The sequence below is a fragment of the Sturnus vulgaris genome, chromosome 4 (genome assembly GCF_052056855.1).
Source record: "Sturnus vulgaris isolate bStuVul1 chromosome 4, bStuVul1.hap1, whole genome shotgun sequence".
Taxonomy (NCBI): Eukaryota; Metazoa; Chordata; class Aves; order Passeriformes; family Sturnidae; genus Sturnus; species Sturnus vulgaris.
Genome location: NC_142246.1, coordinates 36087568 through 36112192, shown reverse-complemented (window position 1 = coordinate 36112192; position 24625 = coordinate 36087568). Strand labels below are relative to the sequence as shown.

At 38.2% G+C, this 24625-nt stretch overlaps 1 protein-coding gene across 4 annotated transcripts in view; it reads left to right on the top strand.

Annotated features, from left to right (window-relative positions):
- Window positions 1–23046, top strand: part of GALNT7 (polypeptide N-acetylgalactosaminyltransferase 7) — a 92380-nt gene extending 69334 nt beyond the window's left edge. For 3 of the 4 annotated variants that reach the window (XM_088163590.1, XM_088163589.1, XM_014883979.2), the window contains 9 exons: window positions 4414–4544; window positions 4781–4860; window positions 6714–6896; window positions 10131–10248; window positions 12169–12291; window positions 14338–14556; window positions 16666–16764; window positions 18052–18180; window positions 20806–23046. In XM_088163590.1, coding sequence (XP_088019716.1) covers window positions 4414–4544; window positions 4781–4860; window positions 6714–6896; window positions 10131–10248; window positions 12169–12291; window positions 14338–14556; window positions 16666–16764; window positions 18052–18180; window positions 20806–20943 — 1220 coding nt within the window. In that variant the 3' untranslated portion in view covers window positions 20944–23046. Of the gene's footprint in view, window positions 1–4413; window positions 4545–4780; window positions 4861–6713; window positions 6897–7026; window positions 7210–10130; window positions 10249–12168; window positions 12292–14337; window positions 14557–16665; window positions 16765–18051; window positions 18181–20805 lie in introns of all 4 variants that reach the window. The other variant, XM_014883978.2, reaches the window with a different exon arrangement.
- The last annotated feature ends 1579 nt before the right edge of the window (window positions 23047–24625 follow it).

Sequence of the window (24625 nt, the reverse complement as noted above, 5' to 3'; positions counted from 1 at the left end):
TGTAAACCAAAAATATCTTCTCTCCTAGGGGATATAATTTTAATAATTCAGTCAGCAGACATATGCTATGTTTTTGCCTTTCAGCTAGGATCATAGCTTTGCTTCAGAGCTGTTCAAGGACTGACTTAGCTGTATAAAGTAACTGTGACACTGATTGTGTCTAGAATACTTACCAGACTTTTTACTAATGATAGGTCTCAATACTTGGGTTTCACATGACTTGTAGCTGACTCTGTGCCATGTATATGTAGTTCATGGAATGAGTTTGTCTGGCATAACAACTTGTACTATTTTTCCAATATATGACATTTGTTAAACAAAAGCAGTATTTTTAAAGATTTATTTTTTTTCATGCAGAACTTTTTTTGCTTTCTGCTCATAACTAAATGGTTAGCAGACACAGCTAGCCTGGATCTGAGGTCCAGCAGACCCTTGACTCTATATTTCTCATACTTCAATTTCCTAGATAACTTTCTTAAATGAGAAAATTCAATAAAGATCGAGGTGCAGTTTTCTCAGGTATGGGTGACTGGTAAGACAAGCATGGACTGGAATTCTCTAAACACCTTGCTGCAATTGCACTAGTTCACTATAATAATTCTTCAAATTGCTTTAGGCTATTACTTGGTAAATATAATTAACTTAATTTCATTAATTCAAATTATGTTCTAGATGAAAAATGGCCAAGAGAGCAGAATCTTGCTCTACTTCTTTCTCCCTAGAGAGAAGGATGAACTAGTATGGGCAGCAAAGCGTGCCAAGCTGCCTGAAGAGCTCTCCAGTTGTTAGGAGAGCTGCAAAATACAAACAGTCTTAATCACAGCAGAGCTGCTGGTAGCTTTTTGCTTTTTCAGCCAGAAGAAAAGTCATGCTGACAGCACAGATACAGGATTTTCTTCTTCCTCACCTATTTTCAGGCTGCACACTTCATGCCTGCCTTTCCACCCAGCAGACCACCTTATGCTCTTGGAGCCTGGTGCTGAGTGACACGTGCTGGACTGGGCAGATGTTTGCTCATGCTTAGTGTGACTGTCCTTATTTCTTAGCTGCCATCCTCTCAAGTGATATGAAATTAAAATGGAGCAACAGCAGTTGCAAACATTTCTAAAGGCTGGCTCCTAAAAACCCCTTATGAGAAATCTTTCATCAGAAGGGAGTTACAGCTGCATAGAAGCTTTATATATATTATATCTTACAGGGAGGAACAATTGCAATGCTTGGAAAATGTCTTTCTATTATAATTCTCAGTATAAAGTCGGTTGGGAGCAGTACTTTTGCTGAATGACATTTTTTCCTTAATCTCTCTGGCAAACAGCAGGCTTTGACTGTGGAGAACTGTGCAGAGATATGTGCTGAAATCTACTCTGGCGTTTTTTTGTCAGAGCACAAAGAGAACAGTAACAAGAAGATTGCCAAGCTAATTGAATGATTCTATCTCCATTTTCTATGGAGACCTCTGTATTAATTCATTTTAGAGTCCAAGAAATGTTGCAGCAATTTCTACCACAGTGGCAATGAGGCCAGGCTGTTACACATGGGGGATTTTTCCATCCCCCAGTTTTTCTTCTGTTCTCAATAGAAGCTGTTTATTCTAATGCTTGTTGTGTGAAGGAAACAGCTGTTCTGGAAGGGCAGTGGGAATTCATAAAACTGTATTTTCTAAGGCTTCCTACAATTACAGTTGTGTGTTTAGGTCTCCAGCACTTGTTAAGTATTTGGGCACCAGCTTACTTGTTTTCTAAAGCATTCAGAAGTTCTGGAACTGCTTTTGTAGGCCTTGCACCTGTAAAGGGTGGCTGTAAGGTAAAAAATACCTGTGTTCCTAGTAGCATATAAACGCTTTGTCTACCTTTTATGTTTACTTTTATGTTCTTTATTGTTACCTGTATTTCCAACTGATGTAGCATCCCATGAGATAACCAAAGGGGAAGTAATGAGCATAGGCAGGCAGCAGTATTTTTATTAACCTGTGTAATGGTGCTTGCCACGGGGAAACAAGCAGTAATCAGTGCTTGTGTTAGAGCTGAGAGCCCCACATTTAACAATATTACAGTGCAGGGTGCTCGCAGGCAGGAGGCAGCTGCTCTAGGAAGCACTTCTGATACCATTTTTCTAGTTCTCAGACTGCTGTCCGTGAGTTGAGGGGGAAAAACTTGCTTTCCTCCTCTTTCCCCTCTGTAATCTGCAGTGCCCAAGATTCTTTGGAGAAACCATGTGTTTTTAAAAGACACTGATTCATGCTTTAATCATGCACTTAGACATGAGATAGGAACTCACATAGGGGAAGGCCAGATTGGTGATTATAATATTTTGAAAGGTAAAATATACATTTTTGAACAAAAACCAGATTGCTGTAAGGCTGTTGAGAGATGTCATAAATACACATTCTAGGTGAACAAAATTTAATGCTGGCCAAGCAATATTTTTGACTGTAAAAGTATCCGGATTTTTTACACAACTGTCATGCAAGCTTTGTAGTATGGGAAGGAGGAAAAATTTCAGCTTTCCTGTGGGAAATAGCACTTGCTGCTAACCCTGGCATGGTTTCAGATAATAGACTGCAAAGTTCTGAGACTCGTACTGTAGAAAAGCTTTACACAATCAATATGACAGGTTTTTACAGCTCCCTGTGAGCCTTACATAGTTGAACATTTGATAAGTAAAACATTTGGCCTCATAGGCAGGAGAGCTGGAAATCACTTCAGGTTTTAAATCTTTAAAACATTCCTGACAGTCCTTCTGTAACACATACTTGGAATTTGCAGCATAAATAATGGTGTGGTATAAAGGTTCTCTTAGTACCTCTTCAGTCTGACCTCAAAACTCTGTTGATTTTATCCTATAAAAATTTATATCACAGCTATCAAATCATATATTCTCTATTTATTATAAGGCATGTTCTTCTATACAGAATATGTGATAAAATTGTTCTTTCTCGAGTTTGACATTTGTGTATCCTTGAAGTTTTCCTAATGCACAAGGATTTCCAAAGAAATTTTAAATGTGTGTGGGAAAGGAGAATACATAAAACTTGGTTGAGAAAACTTTTTCCTTTATAAAGGTGGAGAGAAAGGATAATAAGAGTATCAAAACATAGTGATTTTAAAATATTGTTCTTTGGTAGAATTGCTGAATTTTCGATATTGGAAACTTTGCTTCCAAGAAACACCATTTCCTTTTCAATTGCATGTAGCTTCTGTTCAAACTTTTTTTTTAAATACTGCTGACAAGAATAAAAAACATACCAAAACATAAGTTGCAGTAGTCTCCAGACTTCATCATTTTCATTCAGGTTGCAGAAAATATTTCTGCTGAAGTAATCTGATGGCATGTTGCTGCTGAAAGAGACATCCTTCTGCTTCCACCTCTGCATGTCTCCCCTCCTGTTAGATCAGCACAGGCTTGGCATCTGTCAGCCCCTTGGAGCTGCTGCAAAGCAAACCAGTGCATGGATGCCTCAACTGTAGATTAGGTGGCTTGTTTTGGTTCCTGACTGAGAGAAACTGAAGCTGTAGGCAATTCTTTTGAGCCTTTGAGTACAAAAATAGATTTTTAACAAGCACCAGTAGCTAAGTCAGCACAGCCACAAACAGCAGGTGCCTGATTACCAGCCTTTCTGCCCTTGTGAGTTTTCTGAACAGAATCATCTGGGCAAAAATGTTAAGCAACATTAGGATCCTTTACTCAAATTGTGTAGTAGAAATGTGGTTTCCAGATAAGTTTGGCCAAGACAATTACAAATCTGCAAATACAAATCTGAAACCATTGGAGCATAGCTCATCTTGATTCTTGTGTGGTCACTTGTCCCTTTACTGATAGAAACCTCTTTGGCTAAAGGTTTGTTGTCTCCTCAGTATGACCGCTTATGGCCTTCCAGTTATTCTCATTAATTTCGTTAGAAGATTATAATAAGACCTTCAAAAGAGGGAGCAGGTTTTCATGAAGGAGGGCAATAATTTGAGCATGGTCAGATTCTGCCTCAGGTTTCCAGATTATTAATAGACTGACAGAAACTTTTGTGAGGCACAAAGTGAGTGAAGGGAAATGTTTAACTGAAAAGTGGTGCCTTCAGCTGTCCGTGTGACATCATCTGATGAGGAAAGACTGTGTGCTGAAGTGTAGAAACTTCTCTGGATGCTTGGAATACAGACAAAAATCTGAAAGCCACTGTGTGATATGTTGAAGTGACTGTGAGTGGTCCACCCAGCTCCCTGTGGTGTGGCCAACCACTTGAGCTGCCATTTCTTCAGATGTGCCGTGGGGTCAGTGGTCTTCATCTCCTTGGTCTTAGTGTTTGTGAATGGTAGAATTAAAGGTTCTTGTAAATGTCTAGATATTTTTGGTTTACATTAAGAGTACAAAACTCTCTATTATTAAACCTCACCAATTTTACTTTTCTTTGTTATCTGATAGCACACTTACAAGAGAGGCTGGATGACTATATAAAGCAGTGGAATGGCCTTGTAAAGGTATTTCGAAATGAGAGGAGAGAAGGTTTGATCCAAGCTAGAAGCATTGGAGCCCAGAAAGCTAAACTTGGACAGGTAGGAGCCAGTTCATTCACAAGTCTGTCTTTTTTTCTTTTTTTGGGGTAAAGCTTGTGGTGGCTTCAATAGACATGTGGAAATTATTGATAATGTTTTAAGAAAAGATTCATTTTACTAATTTAATCTTCATTTTCTTGTTTATAATATGAATGTATCTCAGTGTAAGTAAAGTTAATCAAGTAATGATTTCGTATACAGAAATATAAGTTACTTTTCCTTTTTTTCTTTCCAAGGTTTTGGTTTACCTTGATGCCCATTGTGAGGTGGGAATTAATTGGTATGCACCACTTATAGCTCCTATATCTAAGGACAGGTAATGTTCTCCTGTTATTTACAGTGTCTGGCCTTTTAGAAAGTAAAAGTCACAGTAATAATCTTTACTTTTCAAAGTGCAGTCAATATGTTTTGTATCTATATCAAACTATATCAATATTTTCTGTATGATGATTATATTATCTCTGAGCAATAAAGATACATAATGAGGAGGGAATACAGTCAGACAAATTAATCTCTAGGTAGTTCATTTTAGTAGATATACTGAATATTTTGTCTAGTGTAGATTATATATAACTCTTATCTTCTGCAGTGATTTGAGGCACTAATATAGAAATGTTCCAGTCTAGCTGAACAAGGAGGATGATTGAACAAAATAACTGAAAAACCTGTGGCTTTTGGTAGAGAAAAAGTAGCAATAAATGTTTTGATTTAATGGGAGTTTAAAGTCCCCATGATCTCAAGAGTTTATAACTTCCTCATCTTTGGTCTTGATGTATGGTGTTATTTGTTTCCTCTGAAGGGCTTTGCAGCATTGTCTGTAGGAAAGCGAGGCCAGGCTTGAGGCTGCCTCTGCCACAGCCCCAGGCACTTGCTGGGAGTCTGTGGTGGAAGTGCCTGCACTGTGAGGGGGGAATCTGTGATCTGTGGCAAAGGAGGGATCCCCAGGGCTTTCATTTCTTCCAGCTGTTGAAAATGCTGTTGTTGCTGTGTGCTACCACACTCTTAGCTTGTGTGGTCAGTGGTATGTGTGTTTAGGAAACCATGTGCATGTTTAAACTCTTTAATCCCATAAAAAAGGTGCTTAATCCTAAAAACTATTTGTTAACCTGCTGTGCTACCAGAACTTTTTTGAAGAATTGGGTTCTGCGTGTTTTAAAGGCTGTAACTCAACCCAGACTCTGTTTGGGCCAGGATACTAGAAAGAAGATGGAAATTCTTGTGTGCTCCCATTGATTGTATATTACTGTTTTACACAAGAAAGACTGGTGACAAGAGGGGGTTTTAGAGGGGTCCTCCAGCAATGCCCACAGAGGTGAAGGCTGCAGGTGGAGCAGAGATGCTGAGGCACACAATGCCAGCAGACAGTGCTTGGCAGCCTCCTTCCAGGCCCTGGTACCCAGGGTGCTGCTGCTTCTGCCTCAAAGAACAGCATGGTGTTATCATGTCTCTTCCCCCCCAGCCTTTTCTGTCTCTTGGGCGTCATTTAAAAAGGTAGAAGTGCTCCAGCACTGGGTCACTGGGAAACTCATTTGAAAAATGTGGGAAGAAAAACAAGATAATGTCTTTTCCTTGGTGAATATTGTTGTGATAGATCACAATGAGGAGTGTGTTGTAAATCAAACAGGAAGAATTCTATTGAAAACTCCTTCTAGGAGAGCACTAGTAATGGTTTTTTTTATCCTTAGAACTTGGTGGATTTTCAGGGCGTTTGAATAGGACAGTATAATGAAAATGTGTGCTAACACTAGTACAAGCTAAGTGTTTATCATACTTGTTGACAGCTGAGATCTGATATTAATAGAAATCACAGGAAATAATAATACTGTGAGAACCCTTGCCCTCTGAGGACTCCTCTGTTGCCTTCAGCAGTGCTTTATTAGAAGACCAATATCAAGAAATCCACATAAAGGAAAATGTACTGATAAACCAGTTGATATATTAGCATCTCAGACCTAACTTTCCTGGTTTTAGAACATCTTAAAACAATATAAAGAAAAGACCATCTCTTTTTTCTTCTAATGAGGCTTCATTTTTATAATAGTATGTTTACAAGCGACTTTTTATATACACTGCTCTATAAACTTAATTAATGGTGTAAATTTCAGATTAGACAGATTACTCTTCTGAAATTGTATTTTGCTCTTTTTTTCCCTTCTATAAATGTTTCAGAACTACATGTACTGTACCTCTAATAGATTACATAGATGGGAATGATTATTCCATTGAGCCACAACAAGGTGGGGATGAAGATGGTTTTGCCAGAGGGGCCTGGGACTGGAGTTTGCTATGGAAACGAATTCCGTTAAGCCACAAGGAAAAGTCCAAACGAAAACATAAAACTGAGCCTTATCGGTAAAGAGAGCTGTTTACATACTGTGAATCGTAACGAATGATTGTCTAAACCCTGTCGTTTTTCCCTCCACCCTCTCTCCCCACGAACCACGGTCGGCGCACGCGTGCCCATAACCTGCGCCGCCCGCAGAACCGCATGCACTGTGCCGCTTATAGATGTCATAGATGGCAACACTTTTAGGATTGTGCCGCAAGGGGGTGGTGACGAAGATGGGTTTGCTAGAGGAGCGTGGGATTGGAGTATGCTATGGAAGAGGGTTCCCTTGACCAAGAGAGAGAAGGAAAGCAGAAAGACAAAAACTGAACCGTATCGGTAATCACTAAATCACTTACCCGTTTCTTTTTTTTTTCTGAAGTCAATATTGATCCACTAAAACTTGCATGTACTTCTAGCCTGACCACCTTCACATTTCTAACCACACTAGCTGCTCTGTTTAATCACACCTGTTTGCCACAACTATTTGCTCAAAATATCTTTGCTACCTTGTGTTGCCTCTCCATTCCTGCTTGTGTGGTTAATAGGGTGCACATTAGAATTTCTGGATTCTGTTTGGCAAAATAAAATACTGTATAACTTTGTTGCCAGGGAAAACTTTAATTAGCCGTGATTTTTTTTAAAGTACTGGAAGTTGGAAACAACAGTGCTTGTTTAACCATTTGGTTTGAAATAACGAGCATGCTGGAAGTATTTCTAATAGAGGGTAATGCATAAAATATGCTGCCTGCTGTCATGGCCTGATGCATGCATACAGCTGGAGGATTATGCATGTGTATAAAAAAAAAATCCCTTTTGTCATATTTCTCCCACTTGCTTCACAATGGATCATATCTGACAAAGAAGCATACTGTTTAAGAGTCTTGGTTAGATATTTTCTAAGAATTTTTATATAATACACATAACATTAAAAAAAAAAGGAAGAAAAATAAAAACAGCATTATTGTGGGAAAACTCCAATAATTTTCACAGAATTTCTGCCTTTATATTTTGCTTTGTAGTGGGGTATGTTTTCTTCCCAGCAAACAAAAACTGCCTAAAAACCCTAGCTTAGAAACTACGGTTTCTGGATGCCTTTTCAATACTGGGAGACTGTGGTTCTGCTGGTTTTTTATTACTTTCCCCTTCACACTTAACTAATCATATTACTACATTTGAAAGCAATCTTCGTATCTTCAGAACTTAATGTCTTCTATTGCTCGTATATGATTTAAACATTGTAAGAACTGATGTTGGTAATTCCCTATCCTCACCCATGATTGTTCTTTGCTAAAATGGCAACACATGCAAGCAAGTTATGAAGCTTTGATCTGTTATGTATACAGTTTAAATAATACCATTTTGTGATGAGGCTGTCCACGTTGGAACTTTAGTATTCACTTAGAGGGGGATAAACTATTTCAAACATTGCTGTAGTGTTCTGTGTTTACCATCCAAACAGGTCTTAAAATCGTTTAAACTATTCCCAGAAACACAGAACACATGTTCTCAGAATGTTTCAAAAGATGACTTTATTTTTAATAATACCTTCAGATTTACAATGCTTCCTTTAAAGAGACATGCCCTGCATCTGTTTGTGTCCGGGCTGCGTGCATTTTCTTGCAGCAATACCAAGGCCAAGTAAAAGTCTTGCTGAAGCTATAGCCAGGATTGCTTAGCTTAAAAAGAAAACAAAAAGATCCTCAACAGCTTAAGGCGCCGAGGCAACGTTTTTGTAACGTGAGAATTGCCCCAGGACTGAATCCTTCTTTCAGTAACAGTGCTTACCTCTTTATATCCTCTGAAGTAAACTTCTGAGCTTATGTGGGTTTTACTGTGTTCTTTAACACACTTGGCAGCATCTTGGAGGCCAAGACTGAAACTGCAGTATCTGAGGCTTCTACACTTGCCAAGTCTTTATGGTGCTGAGGAAAACCAAAGGTGCAGGCAAGCCACGGGGCTGTGCTATGCAAAGTGCTTCCCCCTGCTGTGTCTTCTGGCTTCTTAACCTCTGTACCTCCAGGTTCAAAAGCAAAGGATGCAAAAGCAGCAAGTAGAAAGGGATATGTAGCAGTACCTTGGCATGTGATCACCTAATCTGGACAGCAACTAAACTGATAATTATTATGCTTAGAGTCAGCAGACTCACACAAGCAAAGCCAAACAAGGAATGAATTTGCCATGAGCATGCAGATGTTCAGCCATCTGCAGGAGAGCAGGGCCCCATCACAGGTAATGGTGACTTGGGAAGACAAACCCATCACTCCAAACATTCCCTTCTTCCTCCAATTTTCATATGTTGAGCATGATGTCGCATGGTCTGAAATATCCCTTTGGTCATTTTGGGTCCTGTCCTGGCTGTGTCTCCTCCCAGCCTCCCATGCACCCCCAGTCTCCTCCCCAGCACTGCAGAACGAAAAGCAGAAATGGCCTTGGCTCCGTGCAAGCCCTGCTCAGCAATAACAAAAACATCTCCACATTATCAACCCTGTGTTCAGCACAAATCCAAAACACAGCCCCATACCAGCCACTGGGAAGAAAATTAACTCCACCCCAGCCAAAACCAGCACAAGCTGTAATCCAGACCACGGCATCTTTTTGACACATTAAAACTTGCTAATTGAATCATGGCATATGGGAAGAGATTTACAAAGTCATTCAAAGAAAAAGGGCAAAAAAAGACTAAACCAAATGGAAGCCTTGTACTACTTTATCTAGGTCCTCTTTAAAATTTTACTGAGTTTAATGTAAAATGTCTCCTGTTAGGACAAAAAGAGCTAGAAGATTAGAAAGCTGCAAAAACTCTGTTGTTTAATAGACAATGTGTTTCAATGTGGCAGCTCCTCATAACATAAACCTGTTTGCAGTTTCATGTTGCCTCAAAAACTAGAAAAAATTTTAAGAGAGAAACATCTCATCACACTGATTCTCATCTTGTTTTTTATTTTAATAGAAGGATGTTGACTTGATGAATGGAAAATTCGGACCAAGATTTTCTATCATCAAATTCATTAATTAAATAAATTATTTGTAGAAGAAAACCCACAACATAATAAAAAACTGTGACCTCACTAAAAATTATATAGATGCCACTTCAGAAAAATGCTGCAAGCTGATGACAAAGCTTCATAATTTTTCAGTGTATTGCCATTTACCTGATCTTTACTATACCTTTACTGAGCTGCTTTCTTCACTAAAGCTTTCTCTGACCTCTATTGTATCCTTTTGGCAGAAGGAGTTACACTGTCTTCCTCTTTCAGGTCGCCTGCAATGGCTGGTGGATTGTTTGCCATTGAACGTGACTTCTTCTTTGAACTGGGTCTCTATGATCCAGGGCTTCAAATCTGGGGTGGTGAAAATTTTGAAATTTCTTACAAGGTAACATCAATATTTGAAAACTAATTCAATTAGATTTTTTTTTTTCTGTAAATACTTCTGTTTGGAGTTTATCAGACCTACCTCTTCCTGGTGAATCCCAGGTTTTGTTGTGGGGAGATGTGACAGAGATGTGTCTCTTCACACAAGGCCTTATGGACTTTAAGACAGAAGTGTTCAGGGAGGTGGCTTTGTGCTGAAACCCAAATGATGCATAATCTAGGTTTTGTAAACAGTTAGGGATTGCACCTTTAACTGCCCAAATATCCGATAGGAAAAAATTCCAGATGGGAAACCGAATGTCCTCATAGTGAGTATAGAAAAATGTTGTTTCTAATGATAGAGAACAAGTAGTCCTCATAGTCCTCAGTTTTATGCATGTGTGCTTGGAAAGTATATAATGGTGCAACAAAAAGTAATCTGCTCTCTCCCTGCCATTTTTGTGAGTGAAAAATTACTTCATATACTTTTCAGAATTTCAATAACTGCTTTACAATAGAAGTCTTTATAATTGAAATACTAACTGCATAATTCGTAATCACTGAGGAGAATTTTATTCTCACTCCTAGGCATATGCATGATCTTCAGTTTGCAGGAAACATAAGATGATCCTCATTAGTTTCTTGTAGCTTCAGCTACATTCATTTGTAATGGCATACATTACATTCATTTGTAATGGCTTGAGTGCAGACCGTGGGAATCAGTCCCAATTAACAGACAAAAGTGAAGATGTCTTGTATCCTCAGAAATGATGTGTGAATTCATAGCTGAATTTTACAAAAAGTACATTCAGAGCTCCCTTAGTTACTCTTGCTCCTCATGAGTTAGAGGAAAGCTCTGAGTGCACTTGCTCAGCTATAAATCCAAGGATATTTACTGAGGATGTTACACATACGGGGTCTTTATCCATATAATTCTCCATCTTGCTTAGATCAAAGTCATGATTGAAATTACTTACAGTAGTTCTGTAATCGAAATGTTCATTATGTAGAGACCTCCAGACTGGTTTCATGTTGATCATAACCCATCTTCAGAAGAACTAAACAATTATCAGCCTTGTGTGCTCACTCCTAGATAGCTAATAAAATGAATGGCCTTGTGTATGTGAGGAGGTTTTTGATGAAACTTAGGAAAATTAATGTAATGATGCAATGAGGAAAGTGAGATATTCTGCCCATCTTTTCTAATACTGTTAGATCATATTTTTAATATGGAATTTAGACTAATTTGAAACATTCAGAAACTTAGCTTGAATCAGGATTTGGTGCTACAATTAAACTTCTCCAAACTATGAGCAACTAAATTCTGATTTAAGTATGTTTTCTTTTTCCCATTAAGGGATTATTCAAAGATATGTGGGAGTGAGGGAATTTCAGAATGGTAATATATTTTACCCATTTTTTTCTTTTCAGTTACTACAGTCAAATAAATATCTGTTTCTACTTGGAGCAACGGGTTACCTAACACTTCCTATCTCCTACCAGTCTTTATTATTTAAGAAAAACTTAAATGTGAATGGGCATCTAATCAAAGCCCATCTTCGTGATGGCATGTGAATTACTTTAATAAAATCCAAATATCATTAATTCTGTCATAATAAAAATTACCCAGTTTCTGATTTTGTGCACTCGTTCATTACTGTTGTTCTAAAATAGTGATGGAATGAGATGCCCAACTTTTTAAAAAGCTTTTTAAAATAGTGTTTTAGTTGAGTAACTTCCTGGCTGAGTTCACAGTGTACTCAGTATACGTTTAACTTCAAAGACCTAATTTCTTTATGCCTACTTCTAAAGCAAAAAATATGTAAGTATATGATCGTATGGTAAGAAATGTAGCTGACATTTCTTCCTTAATTTATTATCAATTTGTCTGTCTTAAATTCCTGTGCATATATATTAATAATAACTTTGTTTTAACTTGTAGATCTGGCAGTGTGGGGGAAAACTGCTGTTTGTTCCCTGTTCTCGTGTTGGACACATCTATCGTCTCCAGGGCTGGCAAGGAAATCCACCCCCTGTGTACGTTGGGTCTTCTCCTACATTAAAGGTACTGTTTTGAAGCAACCTTGAAGGTGGTTTTTTATTTCAGATAAGAACAGTTTTAGATAAATTTGTCTAAATTATTAGTAACAATTTAGAGAGCGCTTTATCAAAAGATATTTAGTATCTAAAGTTCTCATGATCGTGCCCACAGGAGAAAAATCTTTGTGTTAATCCCACTGTTATTAAGAGTAGAGAATCCTGGAACCCATCTTCTTGCTCTAAAGCCTTCCCCCACTATCTTTGAGGTACAAATATACTTCCTATTACTTAATGTCAGCACCTCCAGCCTTTGCTGCATTGTGCCCAAGTATGTATGAATAATTCCAGCAGCTATAGCACACTCCTGGAGACAAAGATCATGGCCTTGAAATCCCCCTTTGTCTTGATTAAGATGAGTATGCTCCTAAGCCAAGTTAGAGAATTCTGGAATCTAGCATCTCTCAAACTTTTGTGTCTACATTTGTTAGCTAGTTAAGCAGTAAATGACACCTGGGAAGACGGCATGCTCTGCCCTACATCATAAGAGTTGGCAACTCCTCAGGTACACTGCAGGTTCTAGAAGTGTTACTGAAGACCTGAGATTAAAATTAGACATCAATTCCAGAAAACAAATGAGCCAGCTCTCTATCTGAAGAGAGAATTTGAATCAAAAAACACGTGTTTATATCAGTTCTCATCTACCAGCAGGAAGAGAGACAACCCTCCTGTTAAGTTTTTCTATTGCCCAGTTTAAGCTTTCTCTAGTGTGCTGTTCTGGCATCGGTAATTTCCATTCCCAAAGACCCAGCTCTTTGTAAATTCCAATTCCAGAGCAGTCTTCCTAGACAATGAGTACCTAGACAATGAGTAGGGATATAGAGTATGGCTTGAGCCAACCTAACAGTTAGTTCCAAAGGCAATGTCCCATTCTAGCTAAATGGTAAAAATCTAACCTGGCATACACACCCCCAACTCTCCCCAAAAAGAAGTCCGTTATTAGTAATGTGAATTGATTAATATTCTGATGAAACAAGGACTAGAACCAGTACAAGGGAGCCCAGGGGGACATATCTGTGAGTAGGGACAGAGTAATGGGCAACAGAAAAACAAACAGTAAGTCTATTGCTCAGTGCAGGCAAGATGTTAGTTTGCCTTGTCTGAAGTGATAAAAATAATTTCAGTCTCTTAAAAGCTGATCAAAAATATTTACTGCATATCTTAACGCCTTACATGAGTCTGCTGGCGTGCTTACTGAATATAAAAAGCACTGCTGAATGTTCTTAAATATTAGGTTGCTTCTCTATACAAGGCAAGATGTAGAAATAGCTTATTCCCCGCTTCAGGCACCCTCCTATCCTCACAGTAAATGTCCTTTTTTTATAGCTTTGTTCAATTTATTCTGGATGTGGATTAAAGTAAAAGTCACAATAATTTGTGCCGTTAGTCAGATCTTTTAAGACTGTTTCTAACCCCAGGTCTTTAACATTAGAGGAATTGGACGAAGTGAGGTGTGCATCTAGAATGTGTACAGGTGATATAGAGATAGGAGCCATCAAAGAGAATGAGAAGAAAGATGTGAGGGAGAGGCATTTTACCAAGTGAGCTATCCAATTTTCCCCGTCTCCAAGTAGCTGACCCATTTATGACTGAATTTTTTTCCCTGTTAGTGGACCAATGTGTATCATTCTCTTCATTAAAAAATCATAGAAGGTGAATAGAAACCACGAGTTGCAGTTCTGACAGCAGCAAATGAATGCAACGTTTTATTGCACCCATAACTGAAAAGTCTTTATTTTCAAAAAAACAATCTCTAACCTTAGAAAAAGACTTTACACTCCCATTAAGCTGCTCAGTTTAATTTGCTGGCTTTAGTCCTAAACTATCACTTGAAAATAATATTCATATGTCTTGTATAGTCTACTGATAGTGACAAATTATTACTGCTATATAATAATACTATGTTGTCACTTTTTAAGAGGATAAATCCTTAAATTTCTGTTATTAACAGGGAGTTGCTTCTGGCCTGTTTGTGTGTGCTTTGAAGTCACAGCAGTGTCTTTATTCTTCACAGAACTATGTCAGAGTTGTAGAAGTGTGGTGGGATGAATACAAAGATTACTTCTATGCCAGCCGGCCGGAGACAAAAGCACTGCCCTATGGAGATATATCTGAGCTGAAAAAATTCCGTGAAGATCACAACTGCAAAAGTTTTAAGTGGTTTATGGAAGAAATAGCATATGATATAACTTCATATTATCCTTTACCACCCAAAAACGTGGACTGGGGAGAGGTAGGTACAGCACATAACACCTATGTATTTTAGGAGCTTTCCTTAAAAAACTGTGAATTCAAAAGGAAGCAATTGTTACTTGACATGTGAGCAGGCTATTTGATTACTTCTATACTAAACTATATTATACTAACCAGAGAGCTATAAAGATGTAACCCAGGAAAAAAATTACATTTACCTTTGAAAGTATGATTTTTTAAAATTAGTTCTACAGGTCCTTGAAGGATAATTTTTTTCCGTAATTGGAATTTAAGTTTTCTCAAAAGAAAAAAATGTGAATCCTGCATGTAGGAGTATTGATGAAGATTAATAGGTGAAAATATCTTTTGTGTGAAGGCCAAGAGAAGATATGAAATCCAGGAGTTCATTCTGCCTGTGTTTGCTAGACTGGGATGTACTCATACATTTACAGCCTCAGCAAGTCCCTTACCTGCATGTAATAATTTGATATGATTCTGTAACCATAGTTTCCAGCGTTAGTGTATACAGTTATGACTTCATTAAATTAAGGATGGGGTTACTTTCAAGTGGTTGGCAGAGAGAGCTGGCACATCACAGGTGAATGCAGGACTCCCCACTGAACTCTGCCTGTCTCGTTCTGGCATTTTGCCCACACCTTGGCGAGCATTTAGTGCAGGTCTCCTGCCTACTTTCAGATTTTTTCCCCCTCTGCAATTGATTACATCGTTGCACTGTCTCTCTTATTTATTTCACTTTTGCAGATAGTTGAAGGAAAACCAGAAAATCTTCTTGATAGCTGAGGAGAGCTGCTGTGTCCCACCAGATTTAGCAACCTTCTTTCCCAAGAAATGAATATGACACATGGTTTTGTAACTTCAAAAGCACATAAGAAAATACAGATATGTGCTGTCTCCTATCACCAAGCATCACTTCTAATTTCTTAATGTCAGAATTAGTGATACAGAGCATGTGCATGGTGAAAAGGGGTACAAATTATCTTTTATCTGAGGGACCAAATGAACAATGCCACCTTGATTGCTCACCTAAAAGCTAGCACAAACTATCAGCTACTATATGAGCCTTAGACCTCCTCTGGAATCTACATAAAGTGTTTAGAAGGTACACTAAATATTACTGTTCACCAAGGTGAAAGCATCTGAAGAGCATAAAATAATACTGGCGACCTTGCAGGAAATCATCCCCAATAAAAGCAAGTGGGTCTGGTGGAGCAAGAGAAAGATTCTAAGTTCGGAGACTTCTCTGAAGTTTTCTTCAATTCTTCTTCACAGGCTGCTAGTTATCCTACATCTGAGAAATCCTGTCCCCCCTCCTCCCATTTCTAACACCACATTGATTGCATTTCCAAACTCTAGGGTATGAAAGTGTGGGGTTCATCTTCCCTAACACTCCCTGGAAGAGTCTAAGCTTAGTCTTCCAGACTTTTTTTACCATTACAGAGAGGAAAGAGGCTCTGGCAGAGAAAATAGGTCTGGAAAAATTGTTATTTGTGTCATAAAGTCTTTGTAAGGCTTCTTGTTGGCCCTTCTGAGAAGGGAGTGAGATAATCAGCAGTTGAGACGTGCTTTATGACAGGACTTCTGTTTTTTATCCCTGTGCCTGCCCCTCATCAATTTTTTCTTTTTTTCTTTTTTTTTTTCCTGGGTAATTGCTGCTGCAGAAGGTCCATCTGAGCAGCTGGGTCAGTGGGCTGTGCCTGGCTGTGGGTAATTGCTGCTGTGCAGAACTTCTCTGCATCCTGTTTCTCTCCATCCACAAGATGAGAGCAACTTACCTGAGCTCCTGAGTTTGTTTATGAAGACCTGGGAGATGGAACATGATCTGATAGGAGATTGAATAAATTAAAATACTTGAAAGTACTATATTTTGGTGTTATTAGTTTCGAATTGAGCTTTGCAGCTCTGGCTTTATCAGCACACTCTGACTCATGGAAGAGCCTGCAAACTAGCATGGGCAGGTTGAAGCTTCACCTCCCGGAACAGTTAACATCAGTATTTAAATTTCATATACACAGGTTTGTCTAATCTCTCTGTCAGATACCTGTTTCTGGTTTGAGAGATAAGTGAGAATTTTCTTAACTCCTTAGCATTTATTTTTCCCTTGAGACTAAGTGCAAAACCTCTTTTCCAGATTAGAGGCTTTGAGACCTCTTACTGCATTGACAGCATGGGGCACACCAATGGTGGCTTTGTTGAGCTTGGGCCATGCCACAGAATGGGAGGAAATCAGGTAAGGAGCTTGGAGGCAAGTCTGAAGGAGAATTGTTTGCTGTGGATTGATAACAGCAGGTTTTCTGTTAAGCCTGTACATTAAATCACCTGGGTGCCAGCTACAAAGGTGGGAGTTAGGGTTTGCTGTAATCATACTGACTTTGCTAAAATACAGAAGTCTGAAAATACCATTTCAAACATAAATGGTATGAAGTTGAAGGCAAATTTATAATCCGTTCTTCAGAGAAACAGAAATGAAGAGCAACAGTATCACTGCTTCAGCTCTTAGCTCCTGATTCACCACTTACCTTTACTTAATAATTTTTCCTTCAGGAAAAAAGCCCTTACTCACTGTGGCTCAATTATGTAATGAAGTTGTTTTGGTCCAAGTATAAAACACTTTTGTGCAGTAACTCATCTTCCACGACATGAGAGAAAAAAATGATCAGAAATTTGTCTCTGCTTCATTTGCAAATTAATTGACAGAACATCATTACTATTAGATGGTTGCAATCCAAGCTTTTATTGTGTTTGACCTGTATCTTCACAAACCTACCCACACTACCACACAAACATGCTGTTCTGTCTTGATATCTTCTTTTCTGGTTGGAAAATTTTTCAGAATTTAGAGTGCTTATTAAAGCCCATGTAAACTTAAAACAGACGGTTTTGTCATGGCATTAATAAAATTGCATTTAGGATGATGTTTTTAGAAATTCTATATTCTATAATATGGATTAGCTCTTAGTAGCCCCTGGAAATGCCTCTTTTATTCTGATACTTAATGAAAAGGTTCCCTAAACTACTTTTTCTGCATATGCTACCCAAAAACACTCTGTAGCAATTATTCTGTAAGAAGTAGCTAGGATAATCTTTTTGTATCTGGATGAATTATATTGATTTTCTCCATGGGTAAAATGTCAAAGTTTTAGTGTCTTATGAAATTACTGTCCAGGATCAAGGACTTGCTATCAGGCTTTTATAAAGATAATGGGTTGTTTGGTCATCAAATCATACAGAGGTTTTCATTCAAACACTTTCAGAAGTCTCCCAGATAGGAATCTCTGTACCATTTTTGTCTTTCTTGTTAAGTTTCTTGGCCTTCTAAGTCCTACATGAAAGTTAACCGTGAAATTTAGAATTGTGATAGTAAAAGTGTGTTAATGCAAAATAAAGAACCCTCCTGAAATACAGATGTAATAAAACCAGAAAATGTTTTGAATGTTGCAATTTCATTGTATTTTCAGTGTTTCTAAAATGCTCGTTGAGTCAACTGTTATACAAATGGCTTTTTCTTTTCCATTAGCTTTTCCGAATCAACGAAGCAAATCAACTCATGCAGTATGATCAGTGCTTAACTAAAGGACCAGATGGATCCAAAATTATGATTACACACTGTAATCAGAACGAATTCAAGGAGTGGCAATTCTTCAAGGTATGCAACAGATACATGGAAGAAAATAAATTTTTAGATTTCATATTGATCTTTTTGCACCTTTAAAAATTGTTTTATGTACATCTGAAATTAATGGTGTATGAATTGAGTAAAATTTTAATGGCGCATTCTCAGAAATACATGCTTGCTAGAAAAACTCTCTCTAGTGAAAGATGCTTTTATTTAGTGATTCTATTCGCTGTCTTCTGTAGCAAGATCTTTAAGGAAAACTCCATGAGGTTACATTTATTGCCACAGAGATATTATGAGTTAGCATGTGTCTCAGAGGAAGCGAAGAGCATGTCCACTACTAGTGACAGACTTTATAAAAGCTTTTAATTCCATCACCCTCTCTGCTTGTATGGTCTATATCAAGAAAGTCTCTATCTCATATGTGCTGTGAGAAGATGGCTTAAATGTTGGAGTGCATTTAGAAGCTAGGGTCAGTATTAGGTCTCATTTTGGGCAGTCTAAATTGAAGTGTTTCTCTGTTTAAAGACTGAAAATATTTTTAAGCCTACATAGAAGCAGATAAACATAATATTACTCTGCCTTTTATGTTGTCTTTGTTTTCTTCAGTATTTCACTTCCTGTTCGTTAGCCCTTGTCTAGTAGCAATAACATGCTCTGTTCTTAATCCTGGGTGTGGTGCTGTTATAATGCTATTGCAAAATCTATAAATTTTTAATAAGGACTTGGAATGTTGGCTGATATACATATGAGGGCTGCTACAGTCTATTTAGTCATTACATCTGTTAAGTCCTCTATTCATATAAGTTTTGTTAGTCGTCTGAGTTTCTGTTTGTCTCTTTAAAAAGTGAGACTGAATAGTCTAGGGGTGACGTTATCCTTGGATATAGCCATATAAACTTGGTTCTACATCTAAGAAACTATTCCACATCAATTTTTCTTCAGCTTATATAGCTAGCATATTGCATATTTATTAATTCATTAGCTGGTTATTTAGATTCTTTATTGTTTGTCTGAAAGATGCAGGCACAGTTGAATGCAGTGAAATCTATTTGTTGTCCTTTAAGCCACTCCACATTTTCTCGTGTTTGCGTAGAGCTAGGAAATATCAGGTACCATAATGCCACTTCCATCCAGCTAGCTTCCTTGTGCTGGCTAGACAAATTTCTTTAAACCTGAAATATAAAAATCAATAAGCAGTGGCAGGTAAGTGCCAACTTTAGCATGAATATTTCAGCAGAATAATACATAGCAGTTTTTAACTCTACAGCCATTCTAGCATGCCCCAGCATATTACTTGGCATCTCTCTAAGAATTTCATTTCTGCAAGATCCATTTCCTCTACACTAGCTCCAGTTGTATAATTGTTTGCTTATTACCACAAGTTATAAGGAAGCCCAGTAAGCACAGTCTGGGCTGTAGAACAAAACACTGACTGGCTTCTAGAAGGATTAAAAAAGGAGGGTGAGAATGAAAGGACCACCAAGGGTGTGTAACCAAATACTAGGAATTAGGCATGCTGCTGTGCAGTACAGAGGGTATAACTGTTTCTTCTAATGGCAAAGGTGTAAGGGATGAAACACTTATGGACTGCTGAAAAATGTTGTGGCCTTGTGTCAATTAATGCTGCAAACAGATTTTATCTGGTTGGTCAGCTGGCTGTCTCTGAACAAGCAGTGTGCCAGTTTGCTGAGTGTAACGTGCTGGTTGAGCACTGAGCAGTAGCTGGGCAGACATCAAGAACAGGGCTGGTGGTAGTCTGCCTGTTGCTTTTGTTTAGACATCCACTTTTCTCTCCAACTAGAGGATCTCCATATCTGGACACACAGCAGGAGCCAGGTGTTGATCTGAGCCCGCATTTGGCTGTGCACATGTGTGTGGGGTGATGGAGAGGGTCCCCATGCCAGGGGTATCTGTGTGCCCAGCGCAGGGCTGCAGAGCCCCGGCCCAGCCACAGTGCCATGGGCTTGCTTCTGCTCCCTTCCCCTCCACACTGGATGCAGCCAGTCAGTGAGGCAGGGCTGCCTCTGGCACACAGTGTCAGCAAGCAGGACAGGAGCCACAGGCCAAACACAGGAGACTCAAGCAAGGGAACATGGTGGGTGTGGAAGGAGACAGATGTGCGAGAGTCAGCCTGAATGCGCCCGGCACAAAAGGTTTGCACTTCCTTAGGCAGCCTCCTATTGCTCCAAAAGCCAGACTTAACTCTCATTCTCTTTACTCTTCCTTCTGCCAGCCAAACAGGGAGCCAAGGTAGTATTTTTTTACCCCTGTGTGGTTAATATTGGTGTTGTGCAGTTGCTTTCTGTGAGGGCTTACTGGAGGAGGACCTGCCCAGTAAAGTCCTCATAGAGCTGTCCTCAAGAGTTAATATTTCAGTTTGGTTACAAGATGGATGAAAAGGCTCATCTCATTAGGAGTTTGTTGCCTAAGAGAAACAGGAGGCATCTCAGGTGGACCTACAGGAACCAAAAATTTAATATGAAGGCTGCAAAGTGCTAGGTTTAGCAAATAGTAAAATGAGTATAGAACTGATCTGTTCTGGGATGCTGAAACCTGGTTTTGTAAATAACTATATTGCAGATGTAAAGAAAATGTTAAAAAAAACCCCAACACAAAAACTCAACACATTTTCCTGGTGGTTTTGTCTTTCAGAATCTGCACAGATTTACTCACATTCCATCAGGGAAGTGCTTGGATCGCTCCGAAGTCCTCCATCAAGTTTTCATTTCAGAGTGTGACTCCAGTAAAGCAACACAAAAATGGGAAATGAACAACATTCTTAGTGTGTAGACAGACAAAACCTACCTACTGATGCATTCATTTGTACAGGACTGAAAATAGCCTGAAAACTGCTGCAATTATTAACTTTGTACAGCTGTGAGCCTCCTGGCTTGGATGAAGGACATAGAGGAACTGTGATTATTACAATAACATTATCATCCGCAGTTAATGTTTACAAAACTGCTTTACCTTAAACTCTGTAGATGTTTACATCTTTTTGTTTCAAGATGTTGGTAAATTAATGTGCTGTTAGCTATGGTTCATAGGAACATAGTTAAAAGCGTCGTCTTCTTTGGGATTACACTCAGGGGTCTGAAGGCAGTTTTTTTACACACACTTGAAAAGGTTGGAGTAATCAGATTTTCATAGAACTTGGTGATTATCAACCTGCTGTATATTTTTATTTAATTTTACATCTTACTAAGCACTGCCACAGGTTATTAGCCAGGGTGGCCTTCTCTCACAGTCATGCTGCTTTTTTGGAAGATGAATTTCAGCATATTTAGTGCCTCTTTCATTTCTCTCTTTCACAAGGAAAGCATTTGTTGGAAAGTTACAGTGGGTTGTTCTGAGCTGTCACCAGGGGTAGGGACCAGCCATACCACCATATGTAATTACTGTGCTAACGAAGACAAATTTCTATTGCCAGTTTGGCTGCTCTGCTTCGACTGAATGCTTGGTACGGTGGAAGGAAGACTGTCAAGTTTAGTGCTAGTGTGGTACAATTTGATGGAGGTAAGCACCCTCACGAATCCAGTTAAGAATTTATAAGCACTAATTTGTTTGTTTAAACCATGCCTTACATAAAAATAATTAGAATAAACAACTACAACAGCAAACAAGCTGCACAATTATGTAAACCTTGTAAAGAATCAAATACTTCATTTATATTTTGAATAGAAGTCACTTAGAGGTGGACTAAAACTTTTAATTAGGAAAAAACATCCAGCTGCTTAACACATCTGCGTAATCTATCACAAGGACATCTGTCATCCAGTTTGGATGCCAGATTTAGATTCAAAAAGAGAAATGGAAATCCTGAAATCATACTTGTTCGTACTAATTTTCTTGTTATTTCTGTTATTTGCAACTTCTCCAGAGGGATTACAAACGCAGAAAACCAACTGCTTGGTGCTATAGTGTACAGAGTAGAATGTGAAGAAGTTGTTTCTAAAAATGTTGTGGATAGAGTTGATGCAAACTCCCTTAGGAGTATAAATATTTACCCTGAACGAATAGAGAGGTGGAGGGGAAATGACTTATCCTCACTTCCTTTGTCCAGATTTTGTGACTTAAATGTTGACATCAGTGTACTGATTCCATAACTGTTATCCCTCTAACACATCACACACTTAAGTAGGACTAAATACTTCCCTGAAGTCCAGAATAGCATTGCATGCAGCTTCCATGTTAATGTTAACAAGGGTTATGTATCATATTTGTGACAGAGTTGGATCTTTATAGGGCTGTCAGCACTGATCTGTTAGTTTGGGATCTTTCCTAGTTTCTTTAAACTTCTTATCTATCCTTTCAGAGCTATGAAAAATAGAAAATAAAGGAGGGAGAAATCGGAAAAAAACAAAAAAAAAATGGAAAATAAGGTTTTGTGCTGGTACTTGTTCCTTGTGTGTGTGAAAACTGACTCCATTTGTGTGTTGGGTAGATTAATTTAATCATACAACTATGCATAAGAGGAAGAATGGTGGCACATAAATTGTGCGGGTGTGCATTTTAAATGGGTATTATGTGCAATTCATTGAAAGCTGATGCTGTATGTGAATATGAATCTGTATGTGAGACTGAAACCTTACAAAACATGAGATCATAAGAAGCTGTTGCTGTAATGACTTTTTCCTACTATAGCCGGCTTGGAAAAAAATAATTCCCATATTCTTGCTTTGTAAGTTGATGATTATATCACTATGCATTTCTACATATTTTATAAATTTGATTTATGCAGATTTTGATACACTGTATGTTTCTGTAGAAATTGTATAAATCTTTAAAAAATTTATTAGGGATAAATCTGGGAAACCTATGTATATCTTACTCATGGGTTGCTTGTTTTTTAGGTGAAGTAAATAAAATATTTGAATTTTTCGTTTTACTATACTTTTACAGAGTAAAAATGGATTATTATCTTCATAGAAACCCTCATATCTCAAAATCTAGACAACTTCAACGTTACAAACTTACAGATATTAAATGCCATTTATTTTAAGTTTTATCTAGGTACCTTTTTTTGCATCTGTGGGGACTCAAGATTTTTTCCCAGTGAAATGAATTTCACTGAGAAATGCCACATGGACATATTTGGATTTTTATGTCACCTGCCGTGATATAATTAGGTAGATTTAATATGCTCATAGAAAATGAACTTGAGAGTAGAACCAAAGGTCAGGTCTAATTTGTAGTGTTTTTAATGTGTCTTATCTTAGTTCATTTACGTTTCCACCAAGAAACATGTTTCAAGCAAACTTTATTTTTTCCTGAGGTTCCTTAACAAAGGAGGATGGAATTAAATTAGGGCATGAAAGACACAAGTTCTAAGAGCAAACCTGAGTGCTGAAGTCTACAGGGCTTTTATTATAAATGGGATTCTTGCTTCCCAGCCATAACTTTTGTGTATTCAGGTTTCAAAAGCCTCTTTTGACAAAACCCTGGAGTTAAAGCAGAGACTATTCATGTAGACAGCACACTTTAATGTATGAAAAGATGGACTGATAGGAAGGAGGGGACATCTTTCTTTATTACCAGAGATGCTGGCACCAGGAGAACCTGCAGCACACTTAGAACAGTACCAAAGACATTGTCCCCACTGATGGCATGCTAGAATCAGTACATTATTCTCTTTCCGTAAGGCTAGTCAATCTTTACTACTGCCTGCTTCTTCCATACCATTTGCCTCCAAACTGCAGTCCCTAAAGCCAAAACTTATCAACTAACTGCTCTAAAACTATATCAAGAAACTTGAGATCTATTACACCGTGCCAGAGATGTTAAAATTTTATGCTTAACTCTTGATCTGTGAGCCTTCTTGCAAGAAAGAGTAAAACATACCACTGCCTGTAAACACACAAAAGGTGCTTTAGTAGATTTTGCTGTATATAAAGCCCAATTTTCCTTTTACTTTGAAAAACATCAAATTATGCTAGAATTTATGGAGGCAAAGTAATAAGGGGAGTTTAAGAACATGAAGAAGAAATTATTTACGCTATTGAAAACAAACTTAGTTTCTGTAAAAGCATTTATTGTTTGTTCCCTGCTGGTGAGCTTAGAGCCATCAATTGTAATAGGTGAAAAGACATAATTCAAGGGAAAACAAATCGGCAATGTTTCTGTTTCTGGTTGCTCTCATTGCTAGGAAAGGCATGAGAATACTAGGTCTTGCTGTGTTCTGAAATCTTATCCTGCTTACTTTTGTGAGAATAATCTGAGAAGTGTCAGTGGTTATCTTCCAGGGTGATATGTACTTTCAGGGAACATCAGAAGTGGTCGCCAGCATTTGGTCCTCTGGCTGTTGACTTTACTTATCCTGCAAGCCTGCTCTGAACTCCTGCAGTGTTGGAATAGTAAGTTGTGTAGCTTGGCTGGCACTATAAAAGGACTCTACATGGAACGAATCTAGTCAGAAAAAGTGATAGGCTATCAAAAAAATGTAGGTGATTTTGGCTCCCTTGGGTTTTGAATA